Source organism: Scyliorhinus canicula, chromosome 18 (genome assembly GCF_902713615.1).
Source record: "Scyliorhinus canicula chromosome 18, sScyCan1.1, whole genome shotgun sequence".
NCBI lineage: Eukaryota > Metazoa > Chordata > Chondrichthyes > Carcharhiniformes > Scyliorhinidae > Scyliorhinus > Scyliorhinus canicula.
Window position 1 is genome coordinate 118009306 of NC_052163.1, and position 26230 is coordinate 118035535.

General features: G+C 48.8%; 1 protein-coding gene across 5 annotated transcripts in view; it reads right to left on the reverse strand.

The window, feature by feature from the left end:
* The window catches only part of cers1 (ceramide synthase 1), a 44695-nt gene that overhangs the window by 11071 nt on the left and 7394 nt on the right, over positions 1–26230 (reverse strand). For 3 of the 5 annotated variants that reach the window (XM_038778006.1, XM_038778005.1, XM_038778009.1), the window contains 2 exons: positions 8261–8420; positions 173–353 (listed from right to left, as the gene is read on the reverse strand). In XM_038778006.1, coding sequence (XP_038633934.1) covers positions 173–353; positions 8261–8420 — 341 coding nt within the window. Of the gene's footprint in view, positions 1–172; positions 354–8260; positions 8421–12696; positions 12864–26230 lie in introns of all 5 variants that reach the window. The other 2 variants (XM_038778007.1, XM_038778008.1) reach the window with 1 other exon arrangement.

Genomic DNA, 26230 nt, shown 5'->3' on the forward strand with positions numbered 1-26230 from the left:
AGGAGAAACGTTCAAAATGGTATGTTTATTTTCCCATTTTCTTTAATCAATTTTGTTTATCAATTATAAAATAGTTGAAGATGGCAGAAAAAAAGTTGTGAAACAAGAGGTTATATGTGATTAAATTCCTGGGATTATATCCAAGGAGTTGGCAATGCACACACACACCCACCTGAAGGCATAGGAGAAGGCGATAAGAGCCAGTGTTATCACGTGATGGACCAACATCACAACAGAGTCCTTCCTCCAGGCATCCATGTAGACAGTGGCATAGATGGCGTGTCCATAGAAACTGCACTGAGCCAGGTAAGCAATTGCTATGTCTTGAGGGACATCAACTGATGCTCTCCATTCTGAAAGATGAACGTGGTAGTTAATTCCTTTGATGTCTTTTGTGGTATTTTGTGATTGACGCACAATCATTTTCTCTCCTTTGCCCTCGATCCATCGCACCAGAGTGTGGACTTGGGTAATAAGTGGGGTTAAAATGAACGGCTACTTTCTCTCTCTTTCATTTCTTTCTTTGGCCAGCACAGAGACGATAGGCCGAATGGCCTCTTTTTGCTCCGTAATGTTTCTATGGTTCGAATGATAATTGTGACTCAAGGCTGATCAGGGTGACACCGGGGCTCCGAGCACTTGGAGGCACATTATCCAACAGCCAAAGTTCAGATAAGTTTAAATCGCTTAGAACGGGGCAGCATTTTGTATCTGAATTTCACTACTTGCAAAATATACGGCTGCATTCTCCGTTCCTCCAGCCGTGCCTTTCTCAGCTGTGGGACTCTCTATGCCCCCAGCTTGTCAATGGAATTACCCCATAAAGCTGCCCCATACCGAATCCCAACGGCCAGAGAATTCCAGCCATAATCCCAGTTATAGGCAAGACTAGACCAAGTGGAAAAGATCATTGCTGTTTTAATTTGCTCCCAATTTCAAACGACGTTAGTCAGCATCTCTCGGCCAAACAGAAAAGTAAAAGTTTCAGATGTAACCTTTTATCCGAACTGGAAAAGTGAGAAACTAAAAAGCATTTAAATAGGATCAAAACTAAAGAGGAGGGGGTGGGGAAACTCCCCACAAACTCTTAAATGCACACCAATCCATCCATTCCCACGCACCATCCACATGCACAGTTAGCTGGCACAGATGTCATGTTAGATGATATAATGAAAGGAGGTAGAGACACATTAGGGGAGACTGGCAGGATTCTGGATACGGGGTTAGCCTTGGCGAGAGATGGTGGAACAACTCTCTCTCTGAGCATTGTGCGTTGGGAGAAATGTGTGTTCCTGGTGTAGATCCTATGGACCGCTTGCAATTTTTTGACAGTCCTCTTCATACTTACAACTTGAATTACACAGACTTCCTCTCTCTCTTTACCCTCGGAGATGAGGAGCTTTTTTCTCTCAGAGGGTCTGTGGAGGTCCCTACCCCAGAGAGTAGGGAAACTGGGGCACTAAATGTTTTTACGGCAGAGTCAGATAGATTCTCGATTAACAATGAATCAAAGGGAGTAGACAGGAAAACAGAGTCAAGACCACAATCAGCCATGATCTTATGTAATAGTGGAATAGGTTTGAGGGGCCGAATGGTCTACTCATGCCTTCAATTTGTATGTAACTTTTGTACTTTTGAGTTATGCTTCATAACCTCTTACCATCTCCCACCTTGTCATGCCCTCTTAGATCATTTTACCCACATTCCAGCTCTTCTTCAACTTTTCTCCCCCTTTTCCCCTGTACCACTCACACCATCAGGAAAAGGAACAGTGGGGAAAACAGGCAGAACAATCGAAATTGATGTGGAGATGCCGGCGTTGGACTGGGGTGAGCACGGTAAGAAGTCGTACAGCACCAGGTTAAAGTCCAACAGGTTTGTTCCAAATCACTAGCTTTCGGAGCACTGCTCCTTACTCAGGTGAATGAAGAGGTAGGTTCCAGAAACATATATATAGACAAATTCAAAGATGCCAGACAATGCTTAGAATGCGAGCATTTGCAGGTAATCAAATCTTTACAGAACCAGAGATAGGGGTAATCCCAGGTTAAAGAGGTGTGAATTGTCTCAGACCAGGACAGTTGGTAGGATTTCGCAAGTCCAGGCCAGATGGTGGGGGGTGAATGTAATGCAACATGAATCCCAGGTCCCGGTTGAGGCCGCACTCGTGTGTGCGGAACTTGGCTGTAAGTTTCTGCTCGGCGATTCTGCGTTGTCGCGCGTCCTAAAGGCCACCTTGGAGAACGCTTACCCGGAGATCAGAGGCTGAATGCCCTTGACTGCTGAAGTGTTCCCCGACTGGACGGGAACATTCCTGCCTGGTGATTATCGCACAATGTCCGTTTATTCGTTGTTGCAGCGTCTGCAGGGTCTCGCCAATGTACCACGCTTCGGGACATCCTTTCCTGCAGCGTATGATAATGAGCAGATAGTCTGCTTTTTGATAATGTGGATTAAGGGATAAATATTGGCCAGGACACAAGGAGAACTCCCCCCCCGCTTCTTCAAAATAGTGCCTTCGGATCATGGATATCTACCCAAAGGGGGAAAGAGGGCGCCTCGGTCTAAATTCTGATCCAAAAGATGGCGGCTGGATTCCTCCGCCCCGCCCGCAGCAAGATCGCCATGTGCAAGGCGCGGACAATAGAAAGTCCACTGACCTCGGGCAGGATTCTCTGGTCGCTGGGTTAGCCGGCCAGAGAATCCCACCCGGCATCTCCGAAAGAGCAGCACTCCCTCAGTCAAACTCTGCAACATAGGCCTCGACGCTCAAAAGGCCACTGGAGTAGGGCTTTGCAAGTTTTTGCAAATAAATTAGGCAAGGAGAGGGGCAAAAACCTACTCAACTAAGAGGATTTGCTCGATTGATTCTTGGGATGAGAGCGTCGTCACAGGAGACGAGATCGAGTAGAATGGGCCTCTCTCACTGAAACGGATAAAATTGCCAGAGGATCTCATAGGTTAGATGCTGATTGGCTTTCCCCCCGGCTGCAGAGTCTGGATCACAGTCTCGGGATTACAGGTCAACCATTTAGGACCAAGCTGAGGAGCAATTCTTCACTCAGACGGAGAATCCGCAACCCCCCAGAGGCTATGGATACTCAGCCAGAGTAGGCGCAGGATGGAGATGGATAAAATTTAGGTATGAAGAGAATCAAGGACTGGGGATAGGATGGGAAAATGGACTGGGAGTTGTAGACCAGCAGGGATTGTAGTGATTGGCACAGCAAACCCAAGGGGTCATATATGGACCTCTCCAGCTCATATTTCTCACGTACCACAAGATTTTGCCAATATCGGCTGTTGCTTCTGCTGAATTCAGTTAAGCTATGACTGATAGAATCAGCGGACAGTCAACTTGTTTAACTGGGCCCCACCACTATTCCTTCCAGCAGATGATCCTTACAATAGTGGTCATTCACATTAAGTGATTCGAATGATGTATCGTCTGTCGAGTATCCGAAAATCAGTGTAAATCTAGGACTCAGGTTCCAGGGCTTAAAAGGATCACTTGATTAAAATAAATTTTAGACGCAATCATTTGATACTTAAGCCGCAAATCGTAATTTATATTGATTTATTTTTATATTGTGTATTCTTCCACATTATCCTTTGAAAGCATGCACTCATTCACCATCATCAGAGGTTTTCCAACAATATATCTCTATATTTCAAACATTCGACGTTTATCAATAGAGAGAAACTCGGCTTGATCTTCCAGCTCCGTCGGAGTGAGTGGACTTTAGGCTGGCTCACTGCATTTTCCAGCCCCGCCTGCCTACAGTTTGCACTGGCAGGAGGGTCAGTCAGCAGAGGACAAAGATTTAAGCTCTTTTTTTTTCTTTTAAATTTAAAGTGACCAATTTTTTTTTCCAATTAAGGGGCAATTTAGGATGGCCAATCCACCTACCCTGCACATCTTTGGGCTGTGGGGGTGAGACCCACGCAGACACGGGGGTGGAATGTGCAAACTCCACACGGACAGTGAGCCGGAGCCAGGATCAAAGCTGTGTCCTCAGCTTTGTAGGCAGCAGTGCTAACCACCGCGCCACCTTATTTAAGCTCATTTATAAAAGAGCCAGCAGGTTGTTGTGATCCAGAATGCGTTGTCGGGAAGGGCAGCTGCAGATTCAATAGTAACTTTCAAATAAAAAAGGAATTGGAAAAAATCACTTGAAAAGGACTGATTTCTGGGCAGTGGGAATTTGGTGGGACAACTCTTTCCAGGACATGCACCTTGGGCCAAATGGCCTCTACTTTGTTTCTATGTTGTTAGAGCACCCTCTCCTGGTGGCTTATATGGCTTCAGCCGATAATCAATGCAAATACTTTTAACGGCGGAGCCCTGACACTCTGCAGTGGAACTGATCTTAGCCCAGTGAAGTACAATTTGCTTCAGCATCACTGGGTTAGGCAAAGTCATGTGAGGAAGAAGCTATCCAGGATTCTGCAGTGACCTCTGCTGCAAAATGCGTGCGTGCGAGAATCCCTCCCTGCCAGGCACCTCTTCAACTCTCGTCACCACCCGCCGCCCTCCCCAGGAACTCATTGTAGACATGCCGGCTTAAACCCCCACATTTTATGTCCTGAAGTTGTGGAACACTGGACGCCCCAGGAAAACCTACATTTTAAAAGGTGGAAGCCTGCGGTGTTCTGACATTGCAGTGAAGTTGGACTGCAGGTCGGATTTCAGGAAACCAACATCGACACCACAGGAACACCTTACGCAGCGGAATCTTGGCCAATACAAATTTAACGCTCATCTCAAAATGGAGTTTGTCAATCATTGGCCAAATACACACACAGGCACACACAACACAGCGACCGTGTCCAGAATGAAATCCACTGTTACATCAGCAGTGTCTTTCCTCGGATCATCCCTTGGCACGGCACGGGCATTTTGTATTTTTGAATGCAGTCGCTGTTGTACTGTTTGCTGTATCCAATCTGGGCACAGCAAGCTCCCACAATGTGTTAAAGACCAGGGGCGGGATTCTCCGACCCCCGCCGGGTCCCCCCCGCCCCGCCAGGTCGGAGAATTGCCGGGGGGGGGGGGGGGGGGGGGGGCGTGAATCCTGTCTCCGCCGGCCGCTGAATTCTCTGGCACCGGAGATTCGGCGGGGGCGGGAATCACACCGCGGCAGTCAGCGGGCCCCCCCCTCGGCGATACTCCAGCCTGCGATGGGCCGAAGTCCCGCTGGTTCTATGCCGGTCCCACGAGCGTAAATCGGACTAGGTCCCTTACCAGCGGGACCAGGTGGCGCGGGCGGGCTCCGGGGTCCTGAGGGGGGAGGGGGCACAGGGCGATCTGGTCCCATGGGGTACCCCCGCGGTGACCTGGCCCCTGATCGGGGCCCACCGATCCCGGGGGTGGGCCTGTGCCGTGGGGGCACTCTTTTCCTACGCGCCGGCCATGTCAGCCTCCGCCATGGCCGACGCGGAGGTGAAACCCCCCTGCGCATGCGCGGGGATGATGTCATCAGCTGCTGACGCTCCCTCGCATGCGCGGACCCGCGCTGGCCGGCGGAGTCCCTTCGGCCCCGGCTGGGGTGGCGCCAAAGGCCTTCCACGCCAGCCGGCGGGGCGCCAATCACTCCGGGGGGCGCCTAGCCCCTAAAGGTGCGGAGGATTCCACACCTTTGGGGCGGCCCGACGCCGGAGTGGTTCACGCCACTCCGTCCCGCCGGGTCCCCCCCCCCGCCCCACCGGGTACGGGAGAATCCCGCCCCAGGTTACCTGTCCCTCGGCAAGAGGGGAGGTGCAGAAAACAGTTTGCATTCAACTACTTTGCACAGAATGTGCTGAACATTTTTTTAAAATTCCCTCCTGGGATGTGGATGTCTCGGAGACACCGAGTATTTATCGCCCATTCCTAACTGTCCTCTTGGGAAGATGGCAAAGACGGCAATAAGCCTTCTTCTTGAACCGCTGCAGCCCATGTGCTGAAGGGGTTCCTGTCGTGACGAACGCCACAGGGTTCAAAGGTTGTAAGTGAGCCATGTTGAAGGTACAGTGATGTGTGTCCGAGTTGGGATGGCGTGCAACTTGGGGGGGCAATTGCAGATGGTGGCGTTCCCAAGCACCTGTGTCCTTCCAGGTGGTGGAGGGTCAAACAGATTAATCCAGGTGTGTGGGTAGATATTTGAGGGAATAGACGATTTTGGATCTTTAGATTTCAGGATTAGTCAGAGGAATATGAAATCTTTCGAGATCTTTCAATTCACTCTGTTGCCGTGTTAGACAATTGCTCCTTTAATGCCGCCCCCCCCCCCCCCCCCCCCCCCCCCCAATGATTTGGCACAATCAACGTTTGGTGAAGTGTAACACTGGACATGTATCCAGGCATCGAGTGGCTGCTCAACAGATAGTTCCAAAAGCTCGCTGATTGGCGAAGGTCCTACATTGTTACATGTGAACGTCTGTAGTTGCGCAGTTTGCCAATATGATGTTCATCGTTTTTGAGGACTTGTGTAAAAGGGCTCAATTCTGGGGTAGCACGGTGGAGCAGTGGTTAGCACTGCTGCCTCACGGCGCTGAGGTCCCAGGTTCGATCCCGGCTCTGGGTCACTGTCTGTGTGGAGTTTGCACATTCTCCCCGTGTTTGCGTGGTTTTCGCCCCCAAAGATGTGCAGGGTAGGTGGATTGCCCATGCTAAATTGCCCCTTAATTGGAAAAAATGAATTGGGTACTCTACATTCAAACAAAAGAGGGCTCAATTCTGCCCACACTTTACAAAATAAAACCCTCTGCAACAGCTCATTTGACGAGACATAAATGGGTATCGTGTAGCAGCAAGCAGATGGAGAAACAAAAACTCCGGACTGACAGGGCATAATGATTCATTAATTGGGTAGTGGAAACATTCCACTTCCTAACAGGCTCTGGGAACAGGGGACGAGTTGAAAGTGGATTGTCACATTTCATGACTAATAAGGAATATTGGTATTCATCTCGCATCCTTCACATCACTAATATCGCAACGAGGATCATGAATTACGTTTAAATGTAGGGGCCCACAATGTGGACAAATAGGACTGCCATTTGGCACACAGCAAGATCCCATAGACCGCAGAGAAACAAATGACCGGTTAATCTACTATTTCCCATGTTGAAGGGATTTTTTTTTTTTAAATTTAGATTACCCAATTATTTTTTCCAATTAAGGGGCAATTTAGCGTGGCCAATCTACCTACTCAGCACATTTTTGGGTTGTGGGGGCGAAACCCACATAGACACGGGGAGAATGTGCAAACTCCACACGGACAGTGACCCAGAGCCGGGATCGAACCTGGGACCTCAGCGCCGTGAGGCGGTTGCGCTAACCACTAGGCCACCGTGCTGCCCCTTATCGACAGATTTTAACACTGAGCCACCAAAGGAGATGTTAGGCTCAGGTGACCAAAAAAGTAGGTTTTAATGAGGTGAGTCAAGAGGCAGCGAGGAAATCCACACTTAGGGCCCAGGCACTTGAAGGCACGGCCGCCAATGGCGGAGGGAAGGAAATCAGACATGTGCAAGTGGCCAGAATGGTGGAGCACAGCGATTTAGGGGGAGGCGGTGGCATAGTGGTATTGTCACTGGTAAACCAGAGACCCCCGAGTAATGCTCCGGGGTCCCAGGTTCAAATCCTGCCACTGCAGATGGTGCAATTTGAATTCAATAAAAATCGGGAATTTAAAAAGAAGTCTAATGGCGGCCATGAAATCATTGTCAATTGTTGTAAAAACCCATCTGGTTCACTAATGTCCTTTAGGTGGAGAAATCTGCCGTCCTCACCAGGTCTGGCTCCTGACCCTCATTAATGTGGTTGATTCTTAACTGCCCCTTCACGGGCAATTATGGATGGGCAATAAATGCTGACACAGCCTGCGACACCCATGAACAAAAAAAAAATTTTTTTTGGATGTTTGGAAGAGTCATCTCTTCTTCAAAACCCTTCTCTCTCTAGCTTGTCAAGATAATAATCATCATCTTTATTAGTGTCACAAGAAGGCTTACATTAACACTGCAATGAAATTACTGTGAAAATCCCCTAGTTTCCATTAGTTTAATTCGCACTGTTGAGCCAGGATTGGAGAGAGACAGCTCTGCTGCTGTCTGTGCGACAATGACCTGGGGGTGATTGATGCTGACGCTGGATTTTCAAATCGATCCTCAGCCCAGCACTGAGCACGTGGCTCACAAGCAAGAGAAGGTTTTAAGGAAAAAAACGCAATGCAATAGTTATAAAAGGCTGTTTGAATCATACTGCTTACCGTACCATAAAAGACAGATGGCGGGTCATGGAAGAAGGGGTAATCTGTGAGGAAGAGCAGGTATGTGCTGTACGACCAAGAGGCCATGTAGAAAATCAGTTTCCATGCACTCTCCGGCATTTTGGCTGCATCTCTGGTTGGTAGGTCACACCAGTGTGCTAACGGCTGAAAGAGACAGGGAGAGAGAGAAATGGCAATTGTCACCACTCCTGATCGGAAGCAGATCACTATCTCAGGCACTGGTTACTCTGCTGCTCCTTGCCCACAATTCTTCTTCTGTGCAAATCCGTGCTGGGTTTTTCCAGGATCAGTCCTCAACAGCCAGGTAAATCCGATGTTCCCTCAGCCCAATGGGAACATTTTCAGTGTGAACCTCTATAGTGAGGTTGTCTATTTACCCAAGGGAGGCATCACTGGCAAACCCAATCCTCTCTTCGTTTGAAAATGTATGCAAAAGAGTCAGAAAGGCACAAAAATAGGGGTCCATCCAGCCCAAGTCGATGCTGGCTCTCTTTCAAGGCCAGTTTAACGGAGATGTATGTTTAGCCTGGACTGCAGTAGCCGAGGCTGTTGCGAGGCCGGGGAACCTGAAAGAATTGTGTCACTTGATCTCAAATATCTTTAAAATATTTTCCTATTGGATTCCCTCCCACAGAGAGCCTGACTAACACATCCTGTTACAAGGCAGAAGCCTACGAGAGCACCCAGGCGCATTGGCTGGGGTCGGGGGGGGGGGGCATTTTGGAATTGGTGGAGGTTACAGAAATAGGATCAGGTGAGGCCTTGGAAGGGCGGCACGGTGGCACAGTGGTTAGCATTGCTGCCTACGGCGCTGAGGACCCGGGTTCGAATCCCGGCCCTGGGTCACTGTCTGTGAGGAGTTTGCACATTCTCCCCGTGTCTGCGTGGGTTTCACCCCCACAACCCAAAGATGTGCAGGGTAGGTGGATTGGCCATGCTAAATTGCCCCTTAATTGGAAAAAATGAATTGGATATTCTAAATTTATAAAAAAAAAAAAGGTGAGGCCTTGGAGGAGTTTGTAAACATGGATGATAATTATAAAATCGAGGTATTGTTTAACTGGGAACTGATGTAGGTCTGTGAGCACAGGGGTGACCGGGTGAACAGGAGTTGGTGCAAGTTAGATTGTGGGCAGTAAAGTTTCAGATCCTGTCAGCTTTACAAAGGCCGGCAAGGAATAGTTAAGTCTTGACGTAACTAAGGTATGGATGAGGATTGTACTGGATGAACTGAAGCATGAGTGAATAGGCGGGCGTCTCAGGCATCTTAGTGATGGAGTGGATTTTAAAAAGATAATAATTTACGTGATGTGGGTGTTGCTGGCCAAGTCAGCATTTGCTAATCCTCAGTTCCCTTGGTAAGGTGGTGGTGAGCTGCCTTCTTGAACCCCTACAGTTTATGTGATGTAGGTACACCCACAGCGCTGTTAGGGAGGGAATGCCAGGATTTTGACCCAGCAGCAGTGAAAGGGACGGCCGATATGTTCCCAAGTCAGGATGGTGAGCGACTTGGAGAACTTCCAGCTGGCGGTGTTCCATGTGTCTGCTGCCCTAGTCTTTCCAGATAGGAGTGGTCATGGGTTTGGAAGGTGCGGCCCAAGACTTAGTGAGTTCCTGCAGTGGTTCCTGTAATAATAATAATAATGATCTTTCTTAGTGTCACAAGTAGGTTTACATTAACACTGCAATGTAGTTACACTCCGGTGCCTGCTCGGGTACACTGAGGGAGAATTCAGAATGTCCAATTCACCTAACAAGCACGTTTTCGGGAGGAAACCGGAGCACCCGGAGGAAACCCACGCAGACACGGGCAGTGACCCAAGCGGGAATTGAACCCCGGACCCTGGTGCTGTGAAGCAACAGTGCTAAATACTGTGCTGCCGTGCTGGCAGATGGTGCATGTGGCTGCTCTTGTTTGTCGGTGGTGGGAGTGAATGTTTGTGGAAGGGATGCCAATCAAGCGGGCTGCTTTATCCTGGATGGTGTCGAGCTTCTTGAGTGTTGTTGGAGCTGCACTCATCCAGGCAAGTGGAGAGTATTCCATCACACCCCTGACTTGTGCCTTGTAGATGGTGAACAGGCTTTGGGGTCAGGTGGCGAGTTTCTCACTGCAGAACTCTCACCCCCGGATCTGCTCTTGTAGCCACAGTATTTATATGGCTAGTTTCTGGTCAATGGTAACCTCCAGGATGTTGAGAGTGGGGATTCAGCGATGGTAATGCCATTGAATAAACTGTAGGGGTCAGATTTTCTCCTGTTGGAAATGAAATTGGAAGATCATCTTGGTATCAAATAGGATACCAAGATTGCAAACAGTGTGGTTCGGCCTTAAGACAGTTGCTAGGGAGACGGACGGAGTTGGTGACAAAGACCAAGTATAATGGCTTCAGTCTTCCCAGTATTTATTTGGAGAAAACCAATTGCTCCTCCAGTGCTGGCTATTGGAAAGCTAGTCTGTCAATTTTGAAATGGTGGAAAGGTCAAGAGGGACAGGGCAGCCTTGCTATGTATTGGGTATTGTCAGCGTGTGTGTGGGAAAGAATGCTGTGTTTTCAAATGATGTCATGTAGATGAGAAATGAGGGGGGGGGGGTTCTCAGATCCTTGGGGAACACACAAAGGTAACAATACACAAGAAGGAGGCCATTCGGCCCATTATGCTTGGTCTGATTCTTTAAAAGAGCAATCAAATTAACTCCACTCCCTAACTCCGGCCCCACAGCTGCAATATTATTTCCCCTTCAAGTATCCATTTGTGGAGTAGGGGCAAAAAGGTCACATTAAATATTTCAAGAATGTGATAATGCAGCAGAGACGTTTAATTGGGCGTGAGGAGGAATGGGAATGAATTAAATTCTTACTGAGCTGATGTTGATCCAGTCCTCCCACACAACAAAGCTTGACAGAAATTGGAGAATCTCCATCCTACTCCCATCCTGCATCCTTGGAGGATGCCCGAGTCCTGGGGAGGTACACTTCCAAAGGTGACTGGACTACCTCTCACCAGCACCTCTCTCCCAAACCGTACTCGCACCCGCAAATGGCCATCCTTTCTGTTTTTTAGCCTCGGCAGGTAAATGTTATGTGCACGGTTCGATTATGGGGGCATCACACCTGAGCTCCGATTCCCACGTCAACAGAAGTACACATCGCAGCAGGGTGTCACTGGATCAGGAGTGGGAACCCTGGTTCTGTGAGGCATGGAGAATAATTGAAGTCTCACAATCCTGGATTCCAATTGGGTCCCTGGCCTGGCCTGGCCCAGGTCCACACACTTACCAGTAGCAACATCTAGGTTGTGTCCTTATTTTGGCGAAGTAATAGAATAAATCTTAGCCAAAAACTTATATTTTTTTGCAAGACGAGGATAAAGTTACTCAGTACGTGTTACAGCAGTGGGCCCATTTCATTGGAGTGCTCTGTTGTGTTATGTACTCTGGGATAACACAGGCTGCAACTCGATGCAGCTTTGACCAAAATATACTCCAGACCTTGAAGTAAGTTCAATGTGATTTATTGAACCATTAGGACAGTTCTCTTTGAGTTCAACTCTCCTGCTAATGTTGCTATAGTAACTCAGTCCAACTAACCGGTCTGCTCTAAGCCACGTGGTGGGTGTGATGCTTCTGATCTGCCCCTGTCCTACTCTCTAAGTGTTGCCTGTGGAAAGAGGCAGAGCACGTGTGCCCTGTCCTTATATATGGGTTGTGTAATGCCCCCTTGTCGTAGTGTCACCTCACTCTTCTGTTTCCCAGCACCCACCTCTCTGATCCCATTCAAAGGCATTCAGCGCCTGATCGAGAGTCCCGGCATTAGAGAGATGGCTGCATAATGGTAAAGTCACTGGACCAGTAATCCAGAGGCCCTGGCTAATGCTCTGGGGATGTGAGTTCAAATCCCGGTGCCACAGCTGATTGAATTTAAATTCGATTAGTAAAATCTGGAATATTAACCTGGTCTCGGCAATGATCACCATGACAACTATCATCAACCATTGCAAAAACCCCTCTGGTTCACCAATGTCCCTTAGGAAGGAAATCTGCCGTCCTTACCTATAGCCTACATGCGACTCTAGGCCCAGAAGCAATGTGGTTGACTCGTGATACCCTCGGATCTGGCCTAGTTAGACACTCAATTCAAGAGCAACTTAGGATCGGGAAGTTTCGCCTGGGGGGGGCGTCCTTGATCCCGGGGAAGACCCACCACCAGCAGTTGAATGCCTGATTGGCGCTCAATAAGAGTGGGCTTTCCAGAAAGGAGGCAATGCCGTGCCCGCTCACTGCCGCTTTCCAGCCATTATACGAGACCCCATCACCTCCATTAAATACCGCCTACTATTTTTAAAGAGATTGATAGTTCGGCATTAAAACAGATTAACTGGGAATGGCACATTCATATCTGTAAATGCAAGTTTTCCTTACTTGTTCCAATTGAAAGGACAGGATGGAGACAGGCCAGCCTGAGGCTGCCACTCTATCTTCCTCACTTCATCACCAATAGGTCACCTCGTCAGCAGACAGTAACCTGCTATCAGCTGGGGTGGGGTTTTGATTACCCACACTGTCTGCCGGTTGTTTTATTTAATGTACTGTGAAGAAAAGTGTGAAATTAAAAATAATAAAAAATCTGTTGGCTGCACACCGACTCTTGTTGGAAAGTACAGCTGGAGGCCACTACAGTCGAATAGCCTTTTAAAAAATGATTTCCTAACGGCGATGTGGCCAGGCCAACATGTATTGCCCATGCCCTCGAGAAGGTGGAGGTGAGTCTGCGAAGGCCCCTAGAGTTGAATAGCCTGCCGATGCGCAGCATCCAGATGTGCGCTGGCAAAATGACCACTTTGCCAGGGCTCCGGAGGATGGGCAAGGCCCAGGAGTCTCTGCTCTAAGCAAGAGTCCACGTCTTCGGGAGAGGAATTGTAAGCATGGAAGGGGGAGAAAGGTGGGCACTTCAGGGGAGTTGAAATGTTCACCTTTTGTGACACTGTCTGAACTGTCTTGACAACACTCCTGGCACAGGACAGTTCAGGCGTTGGTCGTTCGGACTAAATTCCTGTACAGTCTGACTGGCTGGCATTGATAGCTCGGTGGCTATGTGCCGCCGTTGTACCATTTGGATGGTGTTAATAGTTGCAATGCAACAGCACTGAGAGCAAGTGGGCAGACATACACACAGAGTCTGCATATCTTTTTTATACCACACAAGCTGAGTGACCAGGTGTGGACTCATTTAAAAATAATTACTGAGCTAATTTTGAAACAGACACCCTCTCACCTTGACTCACCCTCTCCTGAGTCACAAAGGTCATGGGGTTCAAGGCTCACTCCAGAGGCTGGAGTACCTAATCAAGGTTGGCACTTCAGCACAGCGCTGAAGGAATGCTGGAGTAGCAAAGACGCCCTCGCGTAGATGAGATGTTAACGGGCTTGAAAATGAACGTGTTGCCGCGATTTCTGTTTATTTTCCAATGCCTACCGATTTTCCTGCCAAAGGCATTTTTTCAGAGAGATTGAAGGGATGATTATCTCGTTCATATGGGGAGGGAAGGTGGCCAGAATTAGAAAGGTGCTACTACAAGGACGAAGGCAGGTAGGGGGTTTGGGTCTTCCGAACCTGATGTATTATTACTGGGCGGCGAATGTGGAGAAGGTATGGAGCTGGGTCAGAGGGGTTGACATCCAGTGAGTCAGAATGGAGGAGAGTTTGTGTAGGGGGTCGGGATTGAAGGCGCTAGCAACAGCGCCGCTCTCACTCGCCCCAGGTACTTACTCAGGGAGTCCGGTAGTAATAGCTTCGTTGAGAATTTGGAGGCAGTTTCACCAGCACTTCGGGTTGGGGGCAGGGTCAAGGGAAATGCTGATTCAGGGGAACCATAGATTTGCGCCAGGGAAGTGCGATGGAAATGTTCGGAGACGGGTGGAGAAAGGAATTAGGACACAAAAAGATTTGGTTCTTGGGGGTCGGTTTGCAGGATTGAAGGAGCTCGAAGCGAAGAATGGGCTGGAGCAGGGGGAAATATTTAGGTACATGCAGGTTCGAGCCTTTGCCAGAAAGGGGATGCAGAACTTCCTTGTGGAGCCGGCCTCCACATTGCTGGAGGCCGACAGGGGGACTGGAGAAGGGGGTAGTGTCGGTGGTTTACGGGGATATTTTGGAAGAGGAGAAGGTACTGGATGGGATCAAGGCATAGTGGGAGGAAGAGTTGGGAGAGGATATGGAGGAGGGGGTTCTGGTGTGAGTAGCTCCGGAGAGTGAATGCCTCCACCTCGTGCGCAAGGTTGGGGCTGAAGGTGGTGTACAGAGGGCAAGTTTGTCCGACTCTTTGAGGGGTTAGAACAGGGGTGGGCAAACTTTTCCGTGCAAGGGCCACATTCAGAAATTCACAATTTTAAAGGGCAGCATAGTATATTAAGTAAAATAATTAATATTTAAAATAGCCAAAATAAAAGGTTTTTAAAGAAAAAAAAAGCAATTAATTTTTATTAATTAATATTTTAAAGTAGAAATGTCACATGAAACACATGTTGTGCCGAGCAATGATCACCCTACTCAGGACAACGTATCCACCCTATACCAGTAACCCAACAGCCCTCCATTAACCTTATAAAAAATAAAATTTAAATAAAAAAAATTAAAAATTTTTGTCGGAATTCTTGACTCTTGAGAAGGTCAAATTTGAACTGAGGGGAAGGATGGAGGAGTTCTACAATTCATGGGCGTTATTCATTATGTGCTTTTGAGAATTAGATTACATCGAACATTAAGGGTGAGGGGGTTCGGAGGGTTGGGGGGAGGGGGACTGTATGTGTTAATGGTGACTATGGGTGATTCCTGATTCCTTTTTGTATTTGTTTATGTTAACATGCAGGCTAATGTTTGAGGTTTGGTGGGAGGATGGGATCGTTGTTATTGGTATGGGGATTGACATTACATTCGTTACTGATTATTGTTTATTGTTGGTGGGTGTAAATTTGGGAGAAAATGTGAAAAAGGAGGAGAATAAAAATATATTTGTTTAGAAAGTTAGCTGGCTTGGGCTGCAGGCGACTGCAGTTCCACACCATGGGATTGGCTCTGTCGATGCCTGGGTGAGATACCGTCAATTACGACACAGGAGTGTAGATCGGTAATTCAAAGGCTTTAATCATCAGAGAACTGAACAGCAGCCGAGAAGTGTGCTCACCACATGCTGCCGAGTGAGCCTCATCTTATATACCATTTCTGGGGGGCGGAGCCAGAGGCGGAGTCCCCCAGGGTTCCAAGCCCGGTCTTAAAGGGCCAATGTATTAAAGGTAAGATACCGTTACAGCAGCTACTGATACCATTCATCACACTGGGAAAAACCTACGCTACAAAAAACAAACAACAAGACTAATAACAGCAGGGTCCGTCCTTCATTCGAGCGGAATCCTGGTCTTGGAACCCCTGACAAAGCACCATTAACTGGAGCACAGCAGCAAGGCAAAACAGCGGCTCACCTTCTCTGGGTAACTTGAGATGAGCCTGATTAACATTGACCAAATCTCAGCAATCAAGTTTAAATAAAAATACTTCTGAAGAATTCATGTAAATCACTTTGGGAATAATTAATTTCCTTCTGAAAGAGAAGCTGTACATCTTACTGAAATCTAAAGAGTTGACTCAACTCAAGAGGTAACAGGATCACATTTAAATTGCCTCTTTCCTGACTTTCTAAAATACCTTTACAGCAAATCAAGCATGTTTGCTGGCAGCCTATTTACACAGAGCAAGCTCGCCACAAATGATAGTGTGATAAATGACTGGAGATTCTGTTTTAGCCATGCTGGACGAGGGTTAAATATTGACCAGGCTATCTCTCCTGGTGTCTTTTTTACTAAATAGTGTTTTAAAAAAAAAAATGCCATGAAATATTTCACCTCCATCAGAAGAGAACAGAGAGTTTCAGTTTAACCAACAGCGCAGAACTCCCTCAGTGCTGCGCTAAAGAATAATAATAATCATCTTTATTAGTGTCACAAGCAGGCTTACATTAACACTGCAATGAAGTTACTGTGAAAAGCCCCGAGTCGCCACATTCCGGCGCCTGTTTGGGTACACAGAGGGAGAATTCAGAATGTCAAATTCACCTAACCGCATGTCTTTCGGGACTTGGAAGAAACCGGAGCATCCGGAGGAAACCCACGCAGACACAGGGAAAACGTGCAGACTCCGCACAGGCAGTGACCCAAGCTGGGAATCGAATCTGGGGTCTCTGGCGTTGTGAAGCAGCAGTGCTAACCACTGTGCTACCGTGCCGCCCACGTACACCACTCACTTCATGCAATGCCCTGTGCGGCCTGTTTGACATGATTTTCTGTTTAAAAACGCATCCCCTGTATCCATCGCACATTATCCTGTCCCTTATACCCACAGCTGGTGAAGTCCCCTTCAGTCACACATTTGAATAACTGAGATTGCGGAGCCTAAAGCCCAGTGTCAAAATCCAACAAATTTGGAGGTCCCATCACATGATCAGAGTATCTTTCATCCTGACCCAGGAGAGGCTTCTTTCAACTTCAAAGAGCATCAGGAAACTTCGACATGAAAGGCACTCTGCCTTATTAAAATGAATCAAAATTAATGATCCAATATTCATTATAAATGAGGACCTGGGTAGAGGACACTTTACCTCCAGTGTAATCTGATGTTACAGTTTGTCGTTGATGAGTGGGAAGCATAAATGACCAAACTTCCTCTTCTTGATGCCCAAGAAAAATCAACCTCAATGATGCTGCTACAGTAAGGGTGCCTAGAGTTTGATTATCATGTTCCTCAGTGGTAACAGCAATGTTAATACCATCTTGCCTGTCAGCTGTGACTCTGATGGCAGCATCATAGAATCTTTACAGTGCAAAGGGAGGCCATTCGGCCCATCGAGTCTGCACCGTCACTCTGAAAGTGCATGCTGCCTGGTCCCAATCCCCTGCCTTATCTCTGAAACCTTGCACATTTCAGATATCAATCCAATTCCCTTTTGAATAGCTCGATCAAACCTGCTCCACCATCCGCTCAGGAAGTCCATTCCACCCTCCAACCATCCTCTGGTTGCAAACACTTTTTACTCACATCACTTTTACTCCTTTTGCCCGTTATTTTGAGGCTGTGCCCTCTAGTTCTTGGTGTTCTCTTCAGTGGGAACAGTTTGTCACTACTTACTCTGTCCATCTTAAATACCTCCATCAGGTTTCCTCCCGGTCTTTTCTCCAAGAAAAACAGTCTCAACCTCTCCCATCTATTCTCATAGCTGCAACTGTTTATCCCTGGAATCATTCTTGTGAATCTCCTCTGTATTCTCTCCAAGGCCTTCACATCCTTCCAATTATGGTGCCCAGAATGGGACACAGTGCCCCGTGTGTCTAGTGTCTTATACAAGATCAACATGGCCTCCTTATTCTTGTATTCAACACCCTTATTAAAAAAGCCTTTCCGGGACTTCCGGTGGCGGCTATGAAGGAGTAAGTCACACATTTGGTGGCTCCCGCTCGGGTCGGACCTTTGGACCTTTTCCCCCGATTTTTTACCGGACTTGATTTGAAAAATTGATGATACAGGCAATTGTGTACTGAATTCCCACATCGGTGCATGGAGAGGAGGACTAGAAGTGCTGGTAAAGGCAGAAACAGACGGACAGAGAAGGCTTGGGCTGAAGCTGCAGTGGGAGACAGCATGGCGGAGGACCGGACCTCTGGTTTGTCAACCCAGCGGTCAACGGAGCAGCTGATGCAAGTGACCCAGGAGGGCTTCGCCAAGCAGGACTGCTTGGACCCGATTAAAGAGGCAATTGCGTGGCTGGACCTTAGATTGGATGCCCAAGATCAGGCAATCCAGAAAGTAGAGAAGGCGCTGGCTGAGCAGGAGGAACATCAAACTGCGGTGGAGTTGGATGTGGGGATGCTGAGAGACCAGCAGAAGAAGCTCCTGAAGATGCTGGAGGACCGAGAGAATAGGTCCCGCCGGCAGAACTTGAGAATCGTTGGGCTCCCGGAGGGGTCTGAAGGAGAGGACACTGGGGCATACATAGCGGGTATGTTTGAGAAGCTGCTGGGGGAGGGGACATTCTCCCGACCCTTGGAGGTGGACAGGACTCACAGAGCACTCGCGAGGAAGCCGCGAATGGGAGACCCCCCGAGGGCAAAGGTGGTGAGATTCCACAGGTATTTGGACAAGGAGCTTATTTTACAGTGGGCCAAGCAGACACGGAGCTGCAAATGGGACAACAGTATCCTCCGGATCTGTCAGGACCTGAGTGTGGAGGTGGCCAGGAGAAGAGCGGGGTTTAACCAGATCAGGTCGACTCTTTTTAAGAAAAAGGTGAAGTTTGGACTACTTCGGCCCGTCTCTGGGTCACGTACGAGGAGCAACATTTTTATTTCGAGTCGCCTGAGGAAGCGCTGGACTTTGTGAAAAGGAAAGGACTGGTGGCGTACTGAGTACTTTTGAACTTTGCTGCAACGTTCATGTTTTAAAACGTTTCTCGTTTTTCATTTTGTGGACGCCATTAGTAATGCCTTCTGTATTAATTTGGGGCCAGTTGCAGAGCTGAGTGAGTTAAAGTTTGCATTTGCACTGTTGGAGTGTGGAGGTGTGTTTGTTTAGATGCTGGATCTCTTGTTTAATCTTTTCTTTGTTCAGCGGGGTTTTTTTCCTGTCGGACAATTGTGTTGGGATTGTTTGTCATCTGAATATGTATGTATGAGCGGGGGGGGAGGGTGGGGAGGAAACAATAGGTGGGAGAATGTCTGGCGCCAGGGATGGGGGCCACCAAGCTAGCTGGGCGGGATAGATCACGGAAGCGTAGTGGAGGGTGAGCAGATGTCATGCTTATCAAAGGGGTTGACTTACTTTGTGCTGTTACTAGGGGGGGTGGAGGAGGGGAAAATGTTCTGCTGACGAGGGCAGGACTGTTGCTGAGGGAGAGAGAGGAGGTCGGGGATGGAGGCTGCCTTGGGGGGGGGGGTGGTGGAGGCGCGGGGCACGGGCTGGAGACTGGCCCAAGAAAGGTGATGGCTGATCGGCGAAGGGGAGAGGGCAATGAACCCCCCCCAGCTAGGCTGATCACCTGGAATGTACGAGGGCTAACTGGGCCTCGCATTTGAGCGGACTGAAGGCGGATGTGGTGATGCTGCAGGAGAAGCACCTGAGAGTATCTGACCAGATTAGATTAAGGAAAGGTTGGGTCGGACAGGTTTTTCACTCGGGGGACTGGACTCAAAGACTAGAGGGGTCACAATCCTGATCAACAAGCGGGTGGTGTTTGAATCGGGTAGAATAGTTTTGGATGTGGGAGGTCGGTACATTATGGTCAGTGGGAAATTGGAGGGGGTGCAGGTGGTACTAGTGAATGTGTATGTGCCAAATTGGGATGATGTGGAGTTTATAAAGAGGATGCTCGGGAAGATACCGGACCTGGATTTGCGTAAGTTGATCATGGGAGGGGACTTCAACACAGTTAATGCCCCTGGTTTAGACCGGTCAAGCTCAAAACCGGGCAGGGTGCCAGCAATGGCTAAGGGGCTAAAAGGGTTCATGGAGCAGATGGACCCATGGAGATTTGGGCAGCCGAGGGTGAAGGAGTTCTCCTTCTACTCACACGTGTATAAAGTGTGCTCCCGGATTGATTTCTTTATTTTGAGCAGTGCTTTACTGGCAGGGGTGGTGGACACGGGGTACTCGGCGATCACAATCACAGACCATGCTTCACACTGGGTTCACCTGCAGGTTAGTAGACAGTAACCAGCACCCGCAATGGAGGTTAGATATGGCACTTTTGGCTGACGAAGGGGTGTGCGAGTGGCTGAGGAAATGTATTCAGAACTACCTGCAGGTCAACGACACGGAGGAAATTTCAGCAGCAATGGTCTGGGAAGAACTGAAGGCGGTGGTTAGAGGGGAGCTGATCTCGATACGGGTCCACGGGGAGAAGGTGGACAGGGCAGAGACGGACCGACTGGTAAAGGAGATACTACAGATCGATAGGAGGTATGCGGAGACCCAGAGGCAGGGCTTTTAAGGGAACAGCGGAGGTGACAGGCGGAGTTCGGCTTGTTAACCGCAGGGAGGGTGGTGGAGTAGCTGAGAAAGGTGAGGGGGGCGATCTATGAGCATGGAGAGAGGGCCAGCAGAATGCTTGCACAGCAACTTAGAAAGAGGGAGGCAGCCAGGGAGATAGGGAAAGTAAAGGATGGAGATGGGAACCTGGTTGGAGACTCAGCACGAGTGAATAAGGCGTTCAAGGAGGTTTATAGGTGGCTGTATGAGTCGGAATCCTCAACAGGGCTGGAGGGGATGAGGCACTTCCTCAGGAGGCTGAATTTCCCGAAGGTGGACGGGGAACTGGTAGAAGGGCTGGGGGCCCCGATCGGGATGGAAGAGATAGCGGAGGGTCTGAAGGCCATGCAGTCGCGTAAATCCCCGGGGCCGGATGGGTACCCAGCGGAGTTCTATAAAAGGTTCTCTGGGATATTGGGACCGTTGTTGATGAGGATGTTTAATGAGGCAAAGGAAAGAGAGGTGCTGCCCTCGACCATGTCACAGGCCACGATTTCGCTGATCCTGAAGCGGGACAAGAACCCGGAGCTGTGTGGATCCCACAGGCCGATATCCCTGTTGAATGCGGACACCAAACTGCTGGCCAAGGTTTTGTCCTCCAGGATTGAGGATTGTGTTCCGGACATTATTGGGGAGGACCAGACGGGGTCTGTTAAGAGAAGGCAGTTGGTGGCCAAAGTAAAAAGGCTATTAAACGTGATCATGATGACCCCTGAAGGTAGGGAGGTGGAGGTAGTGATCGCAATGGACGCAGAGTCTCGCTTTACGCAGACGACCTGCTCCTGTATGTATCGGACCCAGCAGAGGGGATGGAAGAAATCATGAGGATTCTGGGGGAATTTGGCCGGTTTTCAGGATATAAACTAAATATGGGGAAAAGTGAGATGTTTGTGATCCAGGCGAGGGGACAGGAGAGGCGATTGGGGGAGCTGCTGTTTAGAGTGGTAGGGGGAAGTTTCGGTACCTAGGCAGCCAGGTGGCGCGGGTATGGGAACGGCTGCACAAACTAAATCTGGCCTGACTAGCAGACCAAATGAAGGATGATTTTCGGAGGTGGGATGCGCTCCCGTTGTCATTGGCTGGGAGGGTGCAGACGGTGAAGATGACGGTCCTCCCGAGATTTTATTCCCATCTTTATTCTGCGGTCCTTTTTTTAAATGGGTCAAGCGTGGGCCGCTCCAGTGCCGTGTTAGCCCCGTGTGGGCCGGAGAATGGGGTCCCGGAACGGGCGCCGACGCCGGAGTAAAACACTCCCGTTTTTACGTCGGCGTCGACACTTAGCCGCCCGATGGGCGAATCCCGCCCCTAATGTCTCCGTACACTTTCTGCCATAACTTCTTTGTTCAGCTTTTGAGTTAACAAACCTCATTTGAAATTCTTATGTCCAGATTTATAATGTTACATACCTCTGTAAACGTGTAACCCTCCCACCAGGAGTTGCACTGCAGCAACTGAGTTAAGCCAACTCTTCAGCTTAAAGAGCAAAGACACCTCTACCACGAGCTTCCCAACCTGAGGTCTTCTTGGATGGAATGTTGTGGCTTTAAAAATGTGCAACATCTGGATGTCCTGGTCCCGTTATCCCCTTCTGCCTAACTTCCTCTCACCGGGTGATCACACTGGATCTTATTTGTGCAAAACCAGACTGGAATATAAAAACCAAATTCAAAACGTACACAATTCCTATTTTAAGATTTTATGATCAGTAACCAGAGGAAACAGATATAAAGGTAATTGGCAAAGGAACTAGAGAAGGGGCGAGAAGATTTTATTTTTAAACTCTGCAAGTTGTTATAACCTGGAATACGTGGCCCTGTCAAGAAGGTGGAAGCAGATTTAATAACATTGAAAGGGGAGCTGGAAAGATGAAATGAAATGAAAATCGCTTATTGTCACGAGTAGGCTTCAATGAAGTTACTGTGAAAAGCCCCTAGTCGCCACATTCCGGCACCTGTCCGGGGAGGCTGGTACGGTAATCGAACCATGCTGCTTGGACAGTGGGGTGGGGGCTAATTGGATTTCACTTTCAAAGGAACTGACACAGGCATGATGGCCAAAGGGCCTGTTCTCAACTGGTCAATTTTAAGATGAAAATAGCAAACCACTAATTTTTCTTCGAATCACTGTTCACCCCAGCCGGACAGGTCTTGGATGGATGTAGACTTGCGCACATATAATTCAGTAAATGTAAAGTGCAGAAGGAGGCCACTCGGCCCATCGTGTCCGTACCAGCAGCCTGAATGAGCAATTTCCTTGGTGCCACTCCTCCTGCCCTCCCCCAGTAACCCTGCATATTCTTCATCGTCAAAGAACAGTTCAAATCCCTTTTGAATGCTTCGACTGAACCTGCCTCCGCCGCACTCCCAGACAGAGCATTCCAGTCATTGCTTCAGTTACTGCTTCTTTTGCCAATTACTTTAAAATGGGTGGCCTCTCGTTCTCAATACCCACAAGTGGAACAGTTTCTGCCCCTCATGAATTTGAATACCTCTTGTCAAATCTCCTCTCAACCTTCGCTGACATGAAACATCTTCAGCTGAGGTGGATCCAAACCCAGGAGAAAGCCTGTGGTGTGTGTTTATATTGTGCTCCTGAAATCAGGGACAGAATTGAAGAGGCCATGGTCACAGTGGAGTTGGCCAAATGTCCCTGTAAGCCCGGTAAACTAAGGACAGTCAGTGGCCTCAGGTAGTGACAATTCCTGGATTGGCTGATTCTCCTTGTTTGATTGGCTCACTTACTTTAGTGTATTTAACAGTACTCCAATCATAGAATCTCCACAGTGCAGATGCAGCCAATCAGCCCATTGAGTCTGCACCGACCCTTGGAAAGAGCACCCTATCAAGGTCCATGCCCTGGCCTTTCCCAGTAACCCCAGCTAACCTTTTAGACACAAAGTGGTAATTTATCACGGCCAGTCCACATAACCTTCACAGCTTTAGACTGTGGGAATAAACCAGGGCACCCGGAAAGCCACGCAGACAAGGGGAGAACGTTCAAACTCCACAGAGACAGTCACCAGAGGCTGGAATTGAACCCGGGTCCCTGGCGCTGTGAGGCAGTAGTGCTGACCACAGTGCCACTCTAATCCTGTCAATTTCTCAACGAATGTCCTTGCCATCCAGAATTTAAAGTTGCAACGACACTAAACTCGACATTAGCAATTTGCTAAACCTGCATTACTATTCGAACCTTCCGATGATGCACACCATAGTTACAGTGTGCATCATCGACAGAATTCACTGCTTCCCAAACCATACCCTCTGCTGCCTCGAAGGACAAGGCCAGCAGACACACAGGAACACTACCACTTCCATAATTCCCCTCAAATTCAAGCAGCACCCGGACTTGGAACTATAGCGTTATTCCTTCACTGTTGCTGGCTCAAAATCCTGGATTCCTTCCTAACAGCGCTGTGAGTGTACCTACGTTGCAGCGATTCAAGAGGCGACTCAGGAATAGTCAATAACTAACAGCACCATAAGCTTTTTTTTAATGTTTTCTCTCTCATGATCTGGGCATCACTGGCTAGTCCAGCATTTGTTGCCCATCCCTAACTGCCCCCAAGGAGGTGGTGGTGTACCACCTTCTTGAATCGCTGGTTTGGAACCTGCAGGTGGTGAGGTTTCCCATGCATCTGCTGCCCTTGTCCTTCGAGGTGGTAGAGGTTACGGGGTTTGGAAGGTGCTGCCAAAGGAGCCTTGGTGAGTTGCTGCAGTTCATATTGTAGATGGTACACACTCCCTCCACCACCGTTGCACAGTAGAATTATGGAGGTGATGGACGGGGGTGCCAATCAAGTGGACTGCTTTGCCCTGGATGGTATTGAGTGTTGTTGGAGCTGCACTCATCCAGGCAAGTGGTGAGTATTCCATCACATTCCTGATTTGTGCCTTGTACAGGGAATGCCCCTCAATCTCCAGCAATGACCAGCGCCGGATTAAACACAATCTATCAGGCTAATACTTCAGATAGCCCCTTCTCATGTGTTAATTGCCTGCAGCCAGTCAATAACAGATTCCCAGGTTTCTGGGGCTGGAGAGAGATAATTGACTCACACAGTAATTGGCTCTCCCGCTGTTTTCATTCTATCCAGCCCTGAATTTCTGTTACTTTCGCAGTTGTGATCTTCAGTTTGTCTCCTTTATCCTGTTTGCTTCGATCTTGACCCTTTCTCTCTACTTTGTGATATTTGTTTGGTATTTATTTTGACTCAAATAGAAAACTGCAGATGAAAGTAATGATCATTCGGCGAATGTGGACAAGGTGCGGCGGTGGTGGGAAGGAGAAGGGGTAGAGTGGGTTAGGATGGAGGAGGAATCTTATAAGGGGTCTAGTTTGAAGGATATGGTGACGACAGCATTGCCAATGGCTCCGAGTAGGTATTCAGGGAGCCTGGTGGTGCAGTCCACAGTGAAGATATGGAATCAGCTGAGGAGGCATTTTAGGGCTGACGCCGCTCTGCGAGAATCATGGGTTTGAGCCGGGGGGGGGGGTTGGATAGTGTATACAGGAGGTGGAGGGAAGTGGGGCTGATTAAGGTGAGGGATTTGTATTTGTAGGAAGGGTTCGCCAGTCTGGAGGAGCTAAGGGAGAGGGTAGAGCTGCCGAGGGGTAGTGAGTTCAGGTATTACAGGTTAGGTACTTTGCACGAAAGGTCTGGAGGGGGTTCCCTTAGGTTACCGGGATACACCCTGCTGGAGTGACTGCTGCTTCCGGATGTGGAAGGGGAGGGAAGAATTGGGGATACATATAAGTGGATGGGGGAGCAGGGAGGTGAGCGGGTGGTGAAGATCAAGGAGAAATGGGAAGCGGAGTTGGGAATGGAGATCAATTGGGGAGTATGGAGTGAGGCACTGCGAAGGGTAAACGGGACCTCCTCTTGTGCAAGAATTAGCCTAATACAGTTTCAGGTGGTGCACAGGGGTTTTTGGGGTTGTGAAAAGTTGGGAAGATTCTGGGCGGGAGCGTTCGCGGTCTTAGCCAGAACAGTGGATGAGGATGTGGACCCGGACCCTTTGGTGGTGATATCTGGGGTTTCAGAGAAGCCGGAGTCATGGAGAGGAGGAAGGCCGATGCCATGGCCTTCGCCTCTCTGATCGCACGGTGACGAACTTTACTGGAGTGGCGGTCGGCATCGCCAGTGGGGGTAGCAGCATGGTTGGGGGCCTGTACGACTTCCTGCGGTTAGAGAAGATAAAGTAGGGCAGCACGGTGGCCTAGTGGTTAGCACAACCACCTCACGGCGCTGAGGTCCCAGGTTCGATCCCGGCTCTGGGTCACTGTCCGTGTGGAGTTTGCACATTCTCCCCGTGTCTGCGTGGGTTTCGCCCCCACAACCCAAAAAAAAACGTGCAAGCTAGGTGGATTGGCCATGCTAAATTGCCCCTTAATTGGAAAAATGATTGGGTACACTAAATTTATTAAAAAAAAGAGAAGATAAAGTATGAGTTAAGGGGCTAGCAGGGGAGTTTGAGAAAAGGTGGGGGATGTTTGTGACCGTGTTTGAGGAGCTGTTCGTCGCAGAGGGGTGGGGGGCGCTGGGTGATGGGGGGGGGGGGGGGGGGGGGGGGGGTGAAAAAGGAGAAAAATCTGTACAAACTGTATAGTTGATTGTTGGGAAGAAAGTTTCCCGGGGTGTTTATTTGCTGTAACCTACTTTCATACAAGTTTGAATAAATTGCGTTTCAAAAAAAAGAAAGTAATGATCATTGTCTGTTGTGGCTCGGTGGGTAACAAAAACAAAAACTCGGTTTTGAAGTCTGAAGGTTGTGGGTTAACCCCCAGTTCAGATTGGTAAATTCTAGGCTGATGGTCTGGGATGGCATGGAGGGAGTGCTGCATCGTCAGAGGCACCATCTTTTGAATGCAAGGTTAAACTATGAC